General features: G+C 41.4%; 1 protein-coding gene across 5 annotated transcripts in view; it reads left to right on the top strand.

Moving 5' to 3' along the window:
- CALD1 (caldesmon 1) overlaps positions 1–19100 on the top strand; it is a 202360-nt gene that overhangs the window by 141105 nt on the left and 42155 nt on the right. Inside the window, exon 1 of one of the 5 annotated variants that reach the window (XM_040594448.1) lies at positions 1765–2003. The exons of the other annotated variants lie outside the window; for them this stretch is intronic. Coding sequence (XP_040450382.1) covers positions 1957–2003 — 47 coding nt within the window. The 5' untranslated portion in view covers positions 1765–1956. Of the gene's footprint in view, positions 1–1764; positions 2004–19100 lie in introns of those variants that run through there. 5 annotated transcript variants of the gene reach the window in all.

The raw sequence follows: 19100 nt of genomic DNA, 5'->3' as shown, positions 1-19100 counted from the left end.
TATTGGAAAACTGTAGGGCTGCCTTGGAACCCAGTTTATAGTTTCATAAACATCAACTCTTACATCTGGCATCTGATTAAAATGTATATTTTGGCAGAACAGTGATACAATCTCTGTTTAACTAATGCTCTTCCAGAGGGAAGAATTCTGCTTCTGTAATTCCCCAGTAGTAGAAATGCCTTTTCCAGGAAGAGTAAATATCACTCCCTTCTCACCAGCATTTTTAAAGGACTCTACACGTCCACGTTGCCTTACATGCCCTCTTTCCCTAGAGGTCAGAGTAGAAGAAATGGAGATGGCCTGCCTGCTGCACCGTCATTTCATTTCCAGATCTCTCTGCAATCACAGAAATGGAATCTATGTTTTTCTCCCTATGCAGTCAGCACTATTGGCCTTTCCTTGCTCCAGGCAAGAATCCCAGTATATTTTATGTACTAAAAGGTAGGGTTTTTCATGCACTTTGGAATGAGGGGCTGGGCCTGCAAAAGGTGTACATGAAGATACAGCAACTTCTTGGGGTATTGTAGACCAGTTTATGACTGTGCAAGAAAACTCCTGAGCCTGAACATTGCATGTGAGCCATTCACCTGTCTATAAAGCACAGAACCTTTTCAAAAAATCTATCTCCTTGAAACTGTAGAGGGGGGGTTTGGGAGGAAAAATCCGCCATTATTGACTGCAGGATTTGAGCAAAAACATAAATGAGCATCAGTGCCTCAAGCAAAGTGCAGCTGTTGGTTTCTTGCAAGCTGTGAGGAAAAAAAACTGTCAAGGTTGATGCCTCCTTGAACATCCTCCATGGCTTCATGTGGAGACGATTGCCTCGGTTCACTCCAAGGTAAGAGTGCCACCTACTGAACCCACACACTCGTTCCCACAGAAGGGCGACTTTGCAGTAGAGATTTCCCTTTGGAGTATGAATCCATCCACACCCACTCTGGTAATTTATGAGATTTAACAAGATCAGAGCCTGGGGTAGAATGGCTGGAGGACTGCACAGTAAGCTGTTTCAGTTTACTCGCACATGCGGGCTTAAAGTGGTATGAGAACCAGGCATGTGAAATCATGGTACCTGATAGTGCCTTCATTTAAATCACTTTGTTTGCATTTCTGTTTTCTGCCTCATTCACTGGATTAGATGGAAGAACATAGAGGAGAGTCTGTTAGATTGGATTTAGGTCCAGCCCTGATTTTAATCCCTTTGCTAAACACAAGATGGTCTTACCTTAACTGCAGTTGAGCTTGCAGCTACTTCCCATCTCCCTGGATTTGTTCCTGTTTGGCAGTCACCCTTCAGTCTTTTGAGCTATCTAATCCAGCTTGACCTTTCACGAGTTAGACTGGATGCAAGTGCTTGCAAAATGCTTAGGCAATGATTTATCATCAAAAGAGAGGACTGTTTCCTGGATCATTGTTTTATATTTGTGTCCTCTCCCCTGCTCATCTCTCAGCAGGCTGGAATGTGACTTTCCTACAAGCAAATACTTGTGAAGGCACCTCTGTGCAGCGCTCAGGCTGCTGGGTGCTCAGGCAAGCTTGCTAAACAGAAGCGCTTCTTGTGAAAGCTGAATGGGAAGCAAGCATTTGTCAGTCAAGTTGAGCAGCTGAGAAATCTGCAGGGATTTCTGTCACAGGGGGCCCAGACATAGCAAAGAGGATCTATTAGAGAGAATACAGTAAAAAAAATAATAATCATATGATCACAGAGCAGAGGGGGGTGAAGGGAGGGGAGGAGGATACAAGATAGATAATGAGCTTGACAATAGGCAAATTGTGTCATTACGGGAGCTACAGGACCAACCAAATGGTTAACCTGTGGGGTGGAAAGAACATCCAATGAGTCTCGCATGCCTGAAAGGATAATGGCATTTTTATTATCTCATTCCACGCCCTGATCATCCATCCATTTGCTCCCTGGAGCTGGCAGCAGTTTGCACTGATTCATATGCTGCAGACATGATCAGCAGATCATACTACAGGCAGAACTTGTCAAGCCTTTCCAAGTGAGTTGCCGATTTATTATGATATCTGTATGGATTTAGCCTTTCGGTGTTGTGTAGGAAGTTCTGGATGGTGGCAATGGGAAAGGGGAACAGAATGGTGTAACACTCAGGGAAGCTGGTTGAACTGGGGAATAAGTGTTGGATGCAGACTGGGTTTTTTAACTCTTCTTTTTTGCTATATTGTGCTCTATTTTCTAAGGGAAAAGTCTTTGCATTTTTGCATTTCTCTTACCTGAATTGCAGAATTTAGATTGCTTTGTTCAGTGGCAGGAGCATATGTTGGAAGTATTGGTTGCTAATCAGAGTTCTGTTAAAGGGAAGGTTGCAGAAGTTTCATAGTTTGTATGAAAGCTTTCACATAACTCAGCTTAATTCGCTGTGTAAATAAGTCCTAATGGCACATTCATCCCTGAATGTGGGAGGGAAGCAGGAGAAGAAAATCAATTAGCCTGTGTAACATCGATAAAGAAATTATGTGCTTTATTTGGGTCCTGTGTTGTTTTGTCTCCTTTATAGGGTGAGGGATGGGAAACAGGACACTACTGTGTTTCTAAAATACTGTGACCTATACCAGGGTTTTGTTTAAAATTTGGGAGAGGTTTTGAAAAGCAACAGGGATTTCTGGGTGCCTGTTTTTGGTTTCCAGCATGAAATCCTATGCTCTTGGGGGGGAGAGGGAGCTCAGGGATTTCTGAAACTCAGCCCCTCCGAGAAGTCCCTTCCAGGAATCTGAAATCCTTCATCGTGGTTTCAGAAATTGGGCAATGAATAATAACTTAACTAAGAGTGTGTCAAATGGGTTTGTTTTGTGTTGGTCCATGGTGGAATACGGCCACAAGCCACAGTAGCCAGCCCTCCCGTACTGCTGTATGAGCATGGGGAGCAGCCGTGGCGGAGCACCAGTTTCTCTGCAACCATATTGAAGGGAAAGCAAGGGAGGGGAAAAGGCAAAGTGGGTTAGATGTGAGCAGTTTAGTGCTGATATAACTGGTGGAAACCTTGACTCTTGATACCTGCTGTGGGGAGCTGGCCCTGAGTGCAGTGACCCAGGCTGAAGCCTCTGAGGAGACTTTTGGACCCTTGCACTTTTGCGTTGGGGCCAGTTTAGCTAGGTGTCAGTCTGGCTGTTTTGCTTAAAAAACCCTAGAAACCATTGGATATCCTTGCTGAGAGAGATTCTGCTCCACTCCCATTTGAGTGAGAGAGGGAACCAGCAGTGTACTAAATTTATGCCTGGCACTCTGGGAGGAATGCCCGAGCTTGTGTGTGTTGCAGCACCCACAATTACAATATGTGAAGTGAGTTCACTAAGTCAGTGAAATTATATCTGAGTGTAAACAATTAAGTCCTTTTCTCTTGTAGCATGATCAGCTACTGTACTGTAGGTTTCCTGTGTCTTGGGAGGTTTGTGTCCTGTAGCACCTTCTAAACAAGAGCAGATACATCTTGACAACCAGACCTGGGTTTTCTTTTGTCCAGACTCACAGTAGCGTATTTGGGGAAGAAAAGGAAACCTCTCTTTGGCGAGGACTCTTAAGAGAAATCAAATGTGTGGCCAAAATTTGGAAACTGATTTATTCCCTTTTTAACAAACATCTCCATGACCTCAGGCCAAAAGTGGGGAAGACACCTTTAGCATTACCCACAAAAGCTTCTTCAAAGCATTGCTTAGTGAGACACATGATGAAATACTGCCCTTCCCAGGCTGAGGCATAATGTAATAATTCCAAATGCTCATGTCTACTCAGGAGATTGCAATGGAAAAGCAGTATTAAAATCCTTATAACCTAACTCTATGAGGCTCTCCAGGGAAAAGGAGGCGGCTGTTATTGCAGTGTTTTGAATGAGGTACAATATGATTGTTAACTTCTTGCAAATGTCCCCTAATGGCCCCTTTATATGATTGTTTCAGCTGCACAGTTTAAAGATACTCTCTACGCTCTCAGTGTAGTTATAGTATCTGTAGAAAATTTTGTAATTGCTAAATAGCTGAATATAATCCTGTTAGTGTTTGATACACTGGAAATTAAAAGCAGAAGCTCTCATCATAGCCAAGAAATCATTCTGGTTGGCCTGAAAATATAAAGACTGCTTAATAAATGTATAGTGATTGAATTGGCTCACTCTGCTGGACATGAAAGTGTTTACTATGCAAGTTCCTAGGGAAGGCAGAAGTCATCTTTGCCAACAGGTAGAATGTTTTATTTTCCAGCAAATTATAACTTTTGTTCAGACTTCGCAGATCATTCATAGGCAGTTTGGTTGTTGGAAGTTCACTCCTTCACAGCATTTTGTTCATATTGTAGCTTATCTTTTCTGTTTCATGATGGATGTTCAAGACTGGTAATCAGCTAGTTAGGACAAGAGAAGGGTTGAAGAGGACACTTCTCCACAGACAGCAGCGGTGTTGGTGGCACTGTGTTAGCTGGTTAATTCTGCTCCAAAAATTGATGCTGTTCATTTTCACGTGAAGGCATCTCTTTCCTTTTTTACTGGTCTTCTCTGTTGGCCATGTGTTTCATTCCTGTTCCCCAGTGGGCAATGGTCTGAATCCTTAATTTGTAAAAGCCTTTTTATATTACTGAGGTAAAATAAGATGGACATAATGTAGCTAAAGATCAGATGTACAAAGATGTTAACCTGTAGTGAGCCTATTTGTCTCCATTTGAAAGCTAAGAATCCCAGTCAATTTCTGAGCTCTTCACCAGCATTGGCAAGTGTAACATGGGCCAAGAAATAGGCACTTTTCTTACAACGTCCTGTCCATTTGTGATCTGTAATGTTTATATCCAAGGTGCACTTCAGTGCCTGTTGTCTAGGAGTGAATTCCAAAACGCTTGGGATAGTAAGCGAGTGTTTTTGATGCAAATAAGTTTATCTGTGGATGGTCCCACATGTTTATGTAAAACACTGTAGTAACAGTCCTCCATGTATATGAAGCATTCTTGAGGTATTAGCTGTCAGCACCTGAATGAAATACATGTGCTTTGGTGTCTGGTTTACACATCAGTAGGGACAGTGGCTGTTGAAGACTGAATGTCCAGTTCAAGATTTTATAGCTAGGTTTGGGAACTTTCCTCATAGCGGATCAGAAGAAATTTACTGGAAGAGCTGAAACATTTTTGAGTGAGATTATCCTTGGTGGAAGAAACATAGCAGAGAAAGGACAGGTCTGTAAGGAAGCATCTCTGAGATTTCACAGCCTTCTTGCCTCAGTGAAAGATGCTTTTCTTTTTCTAGCATAAGCAAGGTATTAGCTGTCAGGAGTACAAAGCTGGATTTATTTGTGTGGAGTTTTGGGCATCCACCAGAGTCTGAAGTCATGACTGTGAGAATCAAATTTCTAAGATTTTGTCAGAGAACAAGTGACTCTGGAGAGTTCTGTGAAAACCCTGAGCTGAATTCTCCACCCTGTTCAAGTCAGGACAGTGGTGAGAGATACCAGACTCAAGCTGGTACTGCTCTCTGTGAATCCAAATGCCTGAGATGTGGTGAGAATTGTTTCTGATTAAAGATAAATTTAGAAAAAGCAAGAAAATTTGGGAGAGTTCTGGGGAGAGAACTAGTTGTGAGTTCATGTCAGATTTCTGAGATTAGCTTTGTCTAAATGAAAATGAGAAGAAATACTTTTTTAAAATTAAAATGCTTTTTTTGACACTTTCTATATAACAAATGACTGAAAAGCATCTCTGCAATTTTTTTTAAATAAAACATTCTGTTCTTTTTTGAATCTTTTGTTTTAAATTAACCTACATTTTAAAGAAAAAAGTTAAAATAATAAAAAGATAAAATAACTTAGATGATGGATTTGCTTTCTTGTTTCAGGCTGCATGAAAATAAAACGGCCCTGAACATTTTCCATATCACTTCACTCTGACAAGGGTTTTTTCTTCTGCTTCAGCAAAACTAGAAAATTCATTGTTAGTGCAGATCTTAAATGCAGATAGCTCCTCCACAGCCACACTGTTGGCATAGGTGTTCAATCACTGCAGGATGGAGGCAGCAGAACTTCATCCTGCTTCTTCGTAACCCTGCCTTTCCCTTTGCTGCCAAACCTGCGGTCCCAGGCCTTCCCATCCACCATGTTCCCAATTCAGAATAAAACAGGAAGGTTCAAAAGAACCAGGGAAATTTTCTGGTGATTATGTTAGGCCCCTGGTGTTCTCTCCATATATATGCATATGTGTCCGTATAATGCAGATGCAGTAAATAGATAATCCAAAACCATTCATTTAAAAATCCAACCAAGAAAAATACTTCTATCTGTTGTTGAAAAAATTCAGAGACCTGACTGTAACTTTTCACTCTTTTCACATTTTATTTTGTTAAAACAAACATTAAAACCCCCTTTCTTTTCTCTGTTTCCATTTACTGACATCTGATTTATGTTTTGAGCCATGTAAACACTTAAGTGTACTGAAAAAAAGTCTCTTTGACTTCAGTAAGGCTCCTTACATGTATAAGTAGCTGCAGGGCCAAGTTTATAATTATATGTTTGTATAATGTTAGCCTTCATACGTTTATCCATTCCAATTTTAATTCTCCATTTCATAAAATCTATGATCAAATTTTGGAGCCTGAACTAAGCTGATGTCGTCCCTTTTAATTTAGGACTCAGCCCTTTTATTCTCCTCCTGTTTTTATTAGTTGCTTTCTTTTTGTGCTGATGTGCAGCACATATTGTAAAAGCCACTTATTAGAGCCAGAATTTTACAGCATGGAGACTGTCCTAATAAGGAAAAAAAACCCCTAGCCCTTTATTGGTGAGGTAAGAGAAATCAGGCAGTGGATAATTTTTTTGCTGATTGAGAAGGATAAGGTGCGGTTTGGCAGGTATCACATTGGTTTGGCATTTGCTGACATGGTTCCTCTTTTCTGCAGTTCAAATCTTTTGCAGAGTAGACAATCAGGGAGGGCTTCCCCCGCGCCCTCCTGTGCCTTTCCCTCCCCTCTTCCTTCTCTTTTTCACAGGCGTTCAGTGTTGCCGTGAAATCTCACTCTGACACACAAACTGGATGCGGTAGTGAGAAGTTTCTGCAAGTCTGACAGTGCCGTACTGTAATCACCTTTTTAGGGAACAGCGGGCACGTTGGAACAGTTTTCCATGTGGGTTGTTCTGTATCTAAAGCATTTAAACAGTTTGTGAAGTTGTCAGGAAAATCACACTTTAGTCCAAGGTATTATGATCTAATTTCTTTCTTCTCAAAAATTTGTCATTGAAGAAAAGTACTAACTACAAGGTTTAGTTGATGCTTTAAATTACCCAGCTGTTCTTCTTTCAAATCGCTTTGAAGGCACATATTGAATTCCGAAGACATGTCTTTAAGCCCATCCTGGGCTTAAATACAGGCTTCAGATCTGAAGTCAGTATAGTTCCTCACATTTTAAACTGAATTATGATGAGGAAAGTTTCAAGCAAGAGCAGAAGCTACCATTTAAATTCTTTCCTTCCTCAGCCTCTGTCTCTTGGTAACTGAAATATCAAGCCAAGTATCGGCTCTGTTTAAATTCACTCTGCCACACCAGGAGACCAAAAGTGATGTAAAGTGGCTGCCTCCTTCCCACGTGGTACTCCCCTGTGGTTCTTTGACTGTAGGAGGAATAATGGTTAACCTGGTTACTAAATGCCTAGTTTTCTCTGTCACTCATTTATTTGCTTGTGTCACTTGTAAAGCAATAATACACACACACACACAGAGTAAATCTAGAGTACATATCCTGTTATTGTTGAGGTTAGCTTACTGTAGGCAAAAGATGTGAAAAATAAACTTGGATGATAATAAAGCAGAAAAGAAAAACAAACAGCATTAGTAGCAGGGATTGGATTGTACCAGTTTGCATTAAACAAAGCATACAGACACACCATTAGGTGTAGGCTACTGCAAAAGCTTGCTGCACAACCACCTTTTTTGGGTTTGGTAGGGGTTTTTTTGTTTGATGCCTATTTGTATTCAGACCCTTCCTCCTCAAAGTCAGAATCTGTCTTGAAGATCAGGGACTTAGCTAACTTCGTAGTCTTCTTTTTTTTTAATTTCCACCCACCACATTTTCATGTACCTTGATAAGCAACACTGAGAAATATTCAGATTCTTGTGAGCAAGAGTGACTCCAGCAGAACCTGGCATGCCAACTGGGAAGGATCAACTCTATGCAAGCATTTTTGTTTCTGAACTCTGAATCTTTTTCAGATCATTTTCAATCTGCTTTATACTTCTGCTTAGGAGGATCTGGTCCTGCTGCAGGTCCTCCAGGTAAAGGTTTGTGTATTACAGAGCAAAAAAAGATGATTCTTGCTCCAGACAGCTTAAAACCTTATTCAGAAAGTACCTCCTAACTGGCACACCGTGCATTGCAAGAATTTGAGAAAGCAGCCCCTGAGGAAGCAGCCCATATACACTTGTTTTCCTTCCCCTCATACTCTAAGAAATGTGGAGGCCTGTCCTAGAGGTGTGTCCTTGAGACCAATGCACTTGTCGCTACAGGATGTGAGATTTTGGCTTCTGTTTGGTTAGTTGTAGACAAATTGCTTGCAGATTTATTTTAACCATAAAAATATATTATGTGTTTCAGAGCAGAAGATTTTTTTGGCTTGCCAAATTCCATCTGTAATACGTTCAGCACTGGAGTTGCTTCAGTGTAATTATGGAAGTACCTTCCAGCATCACAACTGTTGCTGTCCTGGCACAATCATTTTATGTGCATGTTTTGTTTTGTTGATTGTTTTTTTTTGGGGGGGTTGTTGTTTTTGGTTTTTTGTTTGGTTTGCTTTGTTGTTTTTTTTTTTATTGGAGTTTGTAACTCGGCAGTAGAATCATGGGGTGAGTGAGCCTTACAAGGCTCAATACACTGCATGTTTCAGCATCCACAAATGATATGGACCATCATCACACACTGACATGGCCGTGGTGGAACCTTTATAGTCTCTTTGTTCATTTTGAGGTTGTTCCTGGCTTTCCAGCTCCCATGAGCTACAGTGGCCTTTCCTTTGCCATGTCCTTCCTTTCCCTCTTTCTTTTTTTCTTCTCTTTCAGGTCTCTCCTGCTGCTGTGTTACATGATATTTTGCAAAGCCCAAATAGAATGTATTCTCTTGCATACTGATTTATTCAAAAGTAGCCTCCCATTTTTGAATTAGTGTTGAATAATAGCCTTGTGTATCTTGTGTAACACCCATCTTTCCTCTGAAGCAGGAGATTTTTAGGATCGTGCTTCTCTCACAGGAGGGAAATCACTGACATGGATTCTGGGTGTGTACGATAGTATTGTGCATCTTGGCCTTAGTCATCTGCCTCCTGGAACAGGAGTGGTCAGACACATTGTATCAGCAGTTTTCTTTGTCAGGATTTGAAAATGCCCCAAAGCCTAATTAACAGAGGTCACATCTGCTTCCAAAGCTAGTTAATTTTTTACTTCAGTTAGATTAAGGCTGAGGACTAACTTTCTTCCAGTTAGGCTATAGCAGAGCGGTTTTGAAGTTCTTTGCAAATGCAGCTTTTCCTCAAGACTTACAAACATGCTAAAAAGCTCTCTTAACACTATATCAATGCTACCTTGGTATTCCCATCAATCTTTATCTATACGGCCCTGAAAGCTTCTCACTAACAGCATGTGCATTAGCATGAATTTGCAGCCCATCCAGCTGAGGATAAATACTTGTGTATATCTGAGAGCTGTATTTGGTCCTTTGTCATTCTGGGATAGCCATGGGGTTAATTCCTTACTTGATTTCCTGGATTTTCCTCTCTCAAGCTCACTCAACGCCCTTTGGAGTGATGGGGTAGAAGCAAAAGTCTGGCTTGGTACCTTTCACCCAGTCCTATGCTTATAGCCCCTGAACTTAGGTGAATGCTCTGAACCTATGAAACAATATTTGTTTCTGTTACACTCTCTGTGTGCTAGTCGTTTCTTGTGCTGTTCTGCCCTAGCAATTGTACCAATATGTTTTCTTTCCCCAAAAAGGATATAATTATGGTTTTCACAAGATTATAGCAAGCAGGGATTTTGCTGTTTAGTGCCTAGTGCCTGGCTTTTGGTCCCTTCCAGCACTTCTCAAGATGCATGACATCATTTTTGCATGACATAATTTCAGTGAGTCTGAGTCCTGAAAAGAGTGATAGTGTTGCAGGGGTAGGCAGTAGGGAGTTTCAGGCTTGTGAGAGTTTAAGGCACAAGGCTCACAGGTGTGGGGGAAGAAGATGGAGACACCCATTAAAATGCCATTAGGTGAGGAGTGACAGGGGCAGCCTGGAATGTGAGAAGAAATCGGAGAAGGAACTGGAAAAGATTCTGGGGAGCTGAAACAGAGGAGAAAACCATTTGGAAGTTTTCTCTGTAACATAAGAAAGTAGGTAGTGGGGCCTCCCCTGGAGCTTCCCAAATCTTTGGTAATTTTGTGGAAGTATTTTGAGCAAACTCTGGGCAAGGATGCAGAAAAAACTATATATGTTTATAGCTATGGACTAACACTGACAGCTACTCTGTCTCATGCTCACGTTGAGCTGGCAGAAGCACCTATAAATACAGCCAAGATCACTTCATTGGCAGAGGATTGCTAATGTTTGTTATATGCCTGTGTTTGCGTTAGACCAATGGGTTTTACAATACCTTATTGATGTAGGTAATGCCCATCATGCTAGCCTCTGGATCCTCCAAATGGATGATTTTTTTCACGGAACACTCCTGTGTGTTAGTTGGGTGAGAAATGAAGCTCAAGGGAACTTAAGTATCTCACTCAGGAACCTGTAGCAGAGAGGGCCCAAATGAATCTAAATCTTGTATTTAGCATCTTAACTACCAGCATGTTAGCTTGAGTTAAAAGCAGGCTTAACTTATTTTTCCAGTTAGAGGATTACTGATCCTCAGACTCTTTTGTTACTTCATAATTGTTAAAGTTTATCTTCTTCAGACAGTTAACTACCGTATTCTTATTTACTCAGCAATCTCAGTCAATTGAATTGTGGTACAGGTTGGACCACCTCTTTGTGAGCAGGAATTCAAATTTTCTTATGCTTGTCATATCTTTATTGTGCCCAAATATTCTGCAATTTACATTGCCAAATCATCGCTTACCAAATGTTATATTTTTGCAGAAGTATATTAAACATAGGTTTGCTATCCAGCATTTGGTTTGTGCCTTTCAGGATGCAGGACTTGAATTCAGTGAGAACTTTCATAAAGGGGTAAATTGATTTGTATCTCTGTTGCAATGGGCTTGTGTATCTATATGAATAGTTATGGATTGCTGGGAAGGGGATACTAGGATGAACTGTGGCATATGTGAGTAAGGCCTAAGGTCTGTTCCCTGGTGTTATTATTTCTAAGGATCCATCTGCTGTGCAAATGTCTTGTTACAAGAGTCTCGGTGGCTTCCTAAAACACTCTTCCGTCTTGCAGTGCAGGCGAGACAGGAAATATTTTGACTTTTAATCAAGATGAAGTCCTGCAAGAGCCAGTATTGGAAGGGCTGGCTGATGTTCAGGTCAGCCCCATCTACACTGTGGGACTGACGAGGGTGCAGTGAGAGCAGTGGTGCACAAAAACCTTCCTATGTGATGTCTTCTACAGTTTCTGTAAGACTGAAATCTCTGGTGTAGAGCTGGTGTTTACTCAACCACCTTTTGAGAGTCCTACCTCACAAAGTTGGCTTTCTGCACCTGTTGAAGCTTGAGAAGCAGAGGGGTTTGGCAGCAGGTTAACTCCTTGTTTCCCAACGGTAGGGTGAGGATCCTGCATCCCATTTTCCATACTTTCAGACACTTAAGTGTATCTCAGTTCACAATACTGTGCTTCAAAAAGGTGCCAGGCTGTGTTGAGGCATGCTGCCCCCTGTGCAAAGCCTGAGGTGCTTTTGCAGTGACATTGCTGTGAGATTCCTGGGCTAAACTAGCTTCTCACTCTTTCTTTCCCATTTCCCAGAAGGCATAACGCTTTTTAAAATGTAAACTACTGATTTGGAAGTACCCGGTAACACAAAGCATTACGCAGAGGAGAGGCAGGCTATCACTTGCTTAGAGAGAGCTCAGGGGAGGATGTCTCTTTGTTCAGTATGCCAGCAAAAAGACGTCCCAGGATAATAAATTCTGCCAGTGGCTTTCACACGCTTTCAGGCGCAGTGATGGAAGTCGGCATGGTGCAGCTGTTAGAGATGGGGTTGGGAGGAAGCAGTCCATGTACCTGCAAAAACTTCCTTTGGAAGCTGCTGGAAAAGCTCCTGGTAGTTTCCACAGGTTTTGGAGCAGGCATGAAGTAGTTGCAGTCAAAGCAAGAATCTTATCTGCTGCATGGTTTAGGCTAAAAGGAGTGTGTTCATCTATGTCTCTTTTTCCATTCCATAAACTGACATTATATTAGTAATAATACCCACCAGGCAGAAGTTAGAAGGGGTTGCAAGGATTAATTAACATTTGTAGAGCACGTTGAGATCTTTTGATGGGAAGAAGTTAGCAAGTGCCAGGTACTAATACAACAATGAGGGAAAATAGCTATCCGTCTGCATTCACTCTTGGAATGTAATGGATTATACCAGGAGCTTTGGCTTAAACATTTTTGTGTGTGTGTGTTTAAGGATGATTTTTTTTAATTACCTTTTCTTTAAGAAGATCAGTTGAATCTGTAAAAAGGCTTTGTCTCCTGGTGATCAAAACTTATAATCTCATATCCTCTCACATTCGGAATTAGACTCTCTTTTGCCTGCAGTTGCAATCTGTTCCTGTTAGCCGTATTGCTTTCTTACCACAGCACCCCTTTGCTATCCTCATCTTGATGTCCACCTCCTTTCACTTTCCTTCTGCTGTTGGTCATACCTCTCTCTTCATTAGTCCGATCTACTTTGCTCCTTCACCTTTGCTGTCCTGGACTCACATGACATTTCTTTTAGCAGTATGGTGAAATGCAGATAAAAGAAAGTATGTGTTGTGTGGCATCAAACCAATGCTTTGCAGACCAGTGCATTGGTCATGGTGTGCAGAGGCAAGGGCAATCACAACACAAAGTAATGCTGTGCTTTCCAACAAGGGCACACTCATCACTATCTGGAAGCAACCCAGAGCTCATGGGTCCAGCCCAGGTTAGTGCTGCTCACCCTTTCCTGCAACCCAGGTGTCAATGTGGGAGGAGTGTGACTGTATCTTGCCTGTTGGACGGGCTGGAGCTGTGACAAGGACTGAAGGCTTGGGGCCAGGATTTGTGTCTGATGAACATGAAGCGCAGAAGGGGCTGGGGGCAGGCCGAGCAGTTAAGGCAGAGGATGTCTGTTTGTCAGTGGAAGATTTGCCAAAGAACCAACAGGACCTGATCAATAACTTGCCGTGAACGTACAACTGGCACCAACAGCTCCCTGTGTCTATGCAGGGCTCATCTGTGTGGGGATGCTACCAGTGTAAAATGTTTTGCAACAGCTATTATAGACTGATTCCCTTTGTGGAACTGCTATTCTAGAATGAAATTGAAAATAAAAGGAAAAAAAAAGTGTACCATAATAATTGCTGTGAATTGGAAACATGCTGTGTATTGCAGAAAAGCTCCTTACTCTTGGCACAGGATCTCCAAGGGCAGTTCCTCTGTGTTAGGTGTCCTATGTCTCTAACAGCTGTGTATGTCCCATTGGAAGTCCACAGACCATGGGCAGTTCTAGGGCAAGCTAATTGTTATTTTCTTCCATTCCCTAGTTTTTATCTGGATGTTTTCTGTGAATAACTTATAAATTGTAGATAATTTGCTAGTGAATCTTTGAGATGGGAGAGGTTTTTGTTGGATGCTAGAGTTCTGTGGAACGTGGGTTTTTTTTACTATTTTAAAGAACAGTGGCTTTTAGATTTGTGTTTTCAGTGTGATTGATCTGCTCTCATAAACTCAGCCAGCTTTCACAGACTTTCTCCAATAGTTTACACTGACTTGTTTGGAAGTTTGTCATGAGTAACTTCTGGAATAAGGATCACAGTGGAGCAGTGTAAAGGGAACAGACATATCTAAGGGAAAACTAATTGAAAGGATAAAGCCAGGGTATTTTATTGTGTTTATGCGGGTGTAGTCATACGATGTCTGCAAATCATTGTAACGTTACTGTGCTGTTCAAAGTGCTGTACGTGACCTTGCATATCTGTACAGGCCTGTTTTATGGAAGGTTTTTTTTACCTTTCGTGAAGGTGAAAGACACATTGGAATTAGCTTTTGGAGAGATGCATGGAATGTATCTGCCCCTAATCCTGTTAGCAAATGACAGGATCTGCACTTGTAGTTCTTCTGCTGTCTCACTGAAAATGTCTCCTAATTGCCTTGGCTGTTGACAGTAGGTTTCTTAAACACCTGAGAAAGAGACAGATGCTTGTCCATGTTAAAAGGGAACAGCTATGAATTTCCCTTGAAACCAAATCTGCACCTGCACAACATCCGTGAGTTGTGTGCATGGGGAATCGGTACCAGAAAACTTTGAGACACCTGATATTCATTACTTTTTTTTCACGTTCACCATATGTTGTAGCACTGAATGTATTTATAATGCTGTGTCCCCCCTAAAGTGGTTTATTTCAGTTAGCATAAGGCTTCGTGGTCCACTCTGTTTTGGTGCATGTTCTGCTCTTACATTTCAGCTGCTTTCCTGCTTGCAGCCTTTATTTCAATATTTAGGCTGCTGTGGTATGTTAAGGCTGTGTCCTCCTCTTGCATATTTTGTGTCAGGAAGAGTGGATGAAAAAAAGGTTATTCTGTTGTTATCTGAATGATTATCTGGTAAAATTATTTTTCCAGGCTCCGTGTGTGCAAATAGAAGCCTTGTACTTTGTTCGTCAGCACAGTCTTTGCTGTATTTCTGAAAGCTCCAGCAGACATCTTCAGGGACCTGTCTGGCTCTGAGCAACAGTCATTTAGTTACAATCTGTAATCCCCTGGGAAATACAGAGGAGTTCTGATGCTTCACAGAGCCCAGCCTAACGCTAACACCCATACTTCTGATGAATCGAGCAATACAAATAGCGGGTTCTGACTGTTAGGCTATTTCAGGTCACATAACGTTTCAGGTAAGGCCAAAGGAGTTACTACTGAGTGATGTGTGGTCTGAGTAATCACAACTGGTTATCTTACGGTTTCCTTTCTCTCAGTCAGGGAGGGCCTTGACTTCCAGGCCCTGGACAGCCATATGAATCTGGCTGCATGTTGACGGCAGAGCCACTTCCCCAGTCCTGGTGTTTTTGCTGTCCTTCCCACTTCCCAGCTGATTTCTTTCCCTCTTCCCAGTCCTCTGAATATTTCTCCATCAACCTTTCTCCATTCCCTATCTCATGCCCTGCAGGGACGGAGGCTCCTCATCCATTGCTCTGTCTGTCTCTCCTCTCCCCTCTCCCCCTCCCCAGCTCAGGGAGACATCTTGTTCTAGGCTCCTTCCAACAGCCCTGGTCCCTGTTTGATCCCCGCTTCCACATTCCCCCTTCCTGCCCCGCTGGTTCTCTGTCCCAGTCTTGTATAAATCCATAATCAATTTCAGTGTCAGTCCTAAATCAGAGACTGATGTTTTGGTTATGGAATAGCTATATATAGTTAGGAAATAACAATAGCTGTAGCCTATATGCTGATCCATCCTAGGCGCAGCTGCATTGCAGTGATAGATGGATCCAGCACTATTGGCGGGTGCTGTCCCTTATATCAGTCGATGTGATGCCTTGAACTTTCTTGCCTTCAGGATTCATCCACTATAGGCTCCTGGACCCTGGTTCCTCATTACACCCTGCAAAACCTGGCAGACAAGTGAGGAAAAAGCATGAGTGCAGAAGGGGACTCTGCTCATAGAGATTTGTCATCTTCAAAAACCAAGGCTTTGTTTCATCTAAATTTCATATCTTGTTTTGGCAGGGTGGATGGTGAATAGGTATATGCTGGAAATTGACTGTGAGTAGATTGGTTATGGTGATAGAGGATTAGAGCGTGTGACCGAGATTGGTTTGGATGTTAATGAGTCCAGTGATTCTGAGTTAAATTTTTTAGTGTTTGTCCCCATATGATATTTGGTGGAGCAAGTACAGGTTGAAAATAAAGCAGCTTCCCGTGTATGAGACCAATCCTCATGGTCCTACACTTCCTATTAAAATACAGTGCTCTTACAATGCAGCAATCCTGTTAATCTTTGTGGAGGGAATGAAATACAAGTGTGCCTTTGTTATTTCCTAATGTGATGTGTTAAACAAGCCTTCAAAGCAGGTAACTGGGGTGAAAGGAGAGGAGAGGAAATTGAAGGCTGGGTATCCAGAACGGCGATGCATACATAACTTAGAATAATTCAGTTTGTGCTTTCCTGAGATTGTAGCTTTGTTCCTGTTTGCTAATTTAGGAGGATGCAGCATACTGTTTTGGAATAAGAAAATAACACTATAAATAATAATTTATAAAGAAAAAATTTAATTTTTTTTCTTCAGAAAACATTACCTGCTGCAGTTACAAGGCTAAACTGGACACTGAGCAAAAAGTGAAAGCCAATTCTCCTTCCATCCAGTTTCCTTGCCTTTGTCTCTATAATGAGAGCTTGCTAAAATATCCCTTGTTTCTGTCGCTGCTGTAGCTACACTAGGGTGGAGGCAGTCTCTACCCCAAGCACCATGTTCTGTAAATCTGGTTTTGGCTCACCTAGCTGAGGTGGTGCTTACAGTAGCAATGCTTGTCTGGAAGGGCTGCTTTTTGCCATTGCTGCCCTCAGAATTGAACCATTAGGAAAAAACACTGGGATGCTGTAAAAAGCCTGATGTAAAAAAATGTTGAAGCTGCTATTGTACCCTAATCCCAAGTATAAGAAACCCAAAAGTGCAATTCAGCTGGAAGGTACTTATATCCGTCTAACAAGTAAGCTGAATCTATTGTATTTTACCCCTCTTTATTAATTAGTTTACCTCTCTCAAAGTATATCCTCCAGGTACAGAACTAAGACAGACCCTGTTCTGCTTAATCCACAACTTTGAGTTGCACTTTGGGAGTCCCAGCTGGACGAGATACAACTTTGTTCAATAATAGCGCTCTGTTGCATTTAAAGGGAGGTGGTTACATCAGAAATCTTGGCAAAACCAGACCATTGCTATAGGTATAGGGAAAGGGAGCAACAGTAAATTTGGGAATCCTCTTGAAATGGATTATAACTGTTGTGCTTGAAGAAAAGAAAAAGCTCCACTTCTTAATGACAACACGCTTTCCACTCCAGCCTCTGGTGGAAAAAATGTATTGCATGTGATGTGAGTTTTTTATTTTTAAATAGAAAGAAGAACTGTTTCTCATATTCACTGCTGAGAAAAAAAATAATTATATATGTATGCATATAATATATATAGAAAAATTGGTCTCGGGCCATGAAAAACAGTGCTGTACTCTTGTTCATGTTCCTTCCCATAAGGCTGCACAGTTCCTTGTGTGCTTTTGCTCCAGGTTCCCCACAGGCTGTCTGATGGGGTGTCTATCCCTGCCTATACCTACCTCAGTGTCCTAGTTTAATGACATGACTATGAAGGATGAGAAAATGGCCCATTAACCCAAGTCCTCCTCATGCCTGCCTTCCCTCCCTTGCCTTCATTTAAAGACCTCTGATAGATATTGTAGCTGACGACATGAATTTTGCACGAGTTTAAAAGATGTTTGGAGGAAATACAGAACTTTGTGGCTTGAGCGTGACGCATTGGAGACATCAGTTTGTCTAAAGGTGCCTGTAAAAAAATACACGTTTCATTCCTCAAATCTTTTGCATATTTCTAGGAAAACCACAATTCTCGATATGCAGAAGAGCTTTTTTAAGATACAAATGCTCGTGTATGTCTTCATTTTTAATTCCTTTTGTCTTGAGTAAATGTCTCAGCCATGTCAGTTGGAGTTTTATTTGCAATGAAATATAAAAAAGGAGGAGTTAGATCTTAACTTTGTATACATTCAGTAAGCTAGCAATCTGAGTTATATAAGTGCCTTGAAAGCCATACTGAATACAAGTGCCCAAAACCACAAGAAAGAAAATTTCTGATTTGGCTTTGTAGCAATTGTGGATTGTATATTCTGGGGCAAAACCTTTAAGTCCTTACTTATGCCTCAGCTAGGCAAAATGCCCATTATTCTCAAGTCATATGCCTGAAATATTACTGGGTAAGGCTGTGGCATAAATTATTTTGGTTTTTATATGCAATAAAGCACTAGAAACTGGAGGTGGTGGCAGCAAGCAGAAAGCAATTTGTTACGGAGTCAACAAACACCACATCAACCACAGTGGTACGCACAGCGATTGGGTTTTGCTCCCACTTTTAAAGTCTGAAAAATTAGTATTGTTTTGTACACTTTTTTGCATGTTTTTCATCTGCCAGGGTTTCACCAGATTTCTGAGTGAATTCCACTAAGCTTCAAGGAAAGCAGTAAAAAAGTAATAGTTATCAGCTAGAAGGCACTTGGCCAATTATTGTTTTCTGCCCAGTTACTTTTTCTTTTTTTCATGTGAAACTCCTAAATTAAAACAGGTTAACTATACTGCACTACTCACTGACAGGTCAATGTCAGTCTATTGTGGATGAAGTAGAGCATTGCAGACTTCACATATTGAGAGAATTACATGCTTTCCCTGGGACATTTCCAACGAGTGCTTTTATCTAAATATAATATATTTCAGAGGCAAATTTGACATTGTTTCAGTAGCTGAAGGTTTTTACCCTTCATGTTAGTGGCCCTGCGTGCAATTTATGCTGAGGTACACAGAGGCGACTTACCAGAGTTATTTGAATGTGGTTGGAGAATCTGCTTGCATTTCATATTATGAAACAGATCATCAGTTTTCAGCCATGAGGAAAGAAAAAAAATAGGCGCACACATGAGTCATTCTGCCTTTGTGCAGAATGATGCAGTGATGTTACAGACTGGCTCTAACGACGAGGCCCAGATTTTAGGGCTTGAATCTAAACCCAGAGCAACAGTGTTGTTATGAGCAGAAAACTGCAAGAAATGAGACAAGGCATTGGAAATCCTGGGCGTCTATGCAACTGAAACATATATTTTCAACAGAAACTAGTAATCTGGGAAGCCAGAATCTGTCCTAGAGGCTTCAGTGCCATGTTCAGCAATGAAATAAAATTGCTGGCTACTTTTGGCATGAATTACT

The sequence above is a fragment of the Falco naumanni genome, chromosome 5, assembly GCF_017639655.2.
Source record: "Falco naumanni isolate bFalNau1 chromosome 5, bFalNau1.pat, whole genome shotgun sequence".
Lineage (NCBI taxonomy): Eukaryota > Metazoa > Chordata > Aves > Falconiformes > Falconidae > Falco > Falco naumanni.
This window is presented reverse-complemented; position numbering and strand designations above follow the sequence as displayed.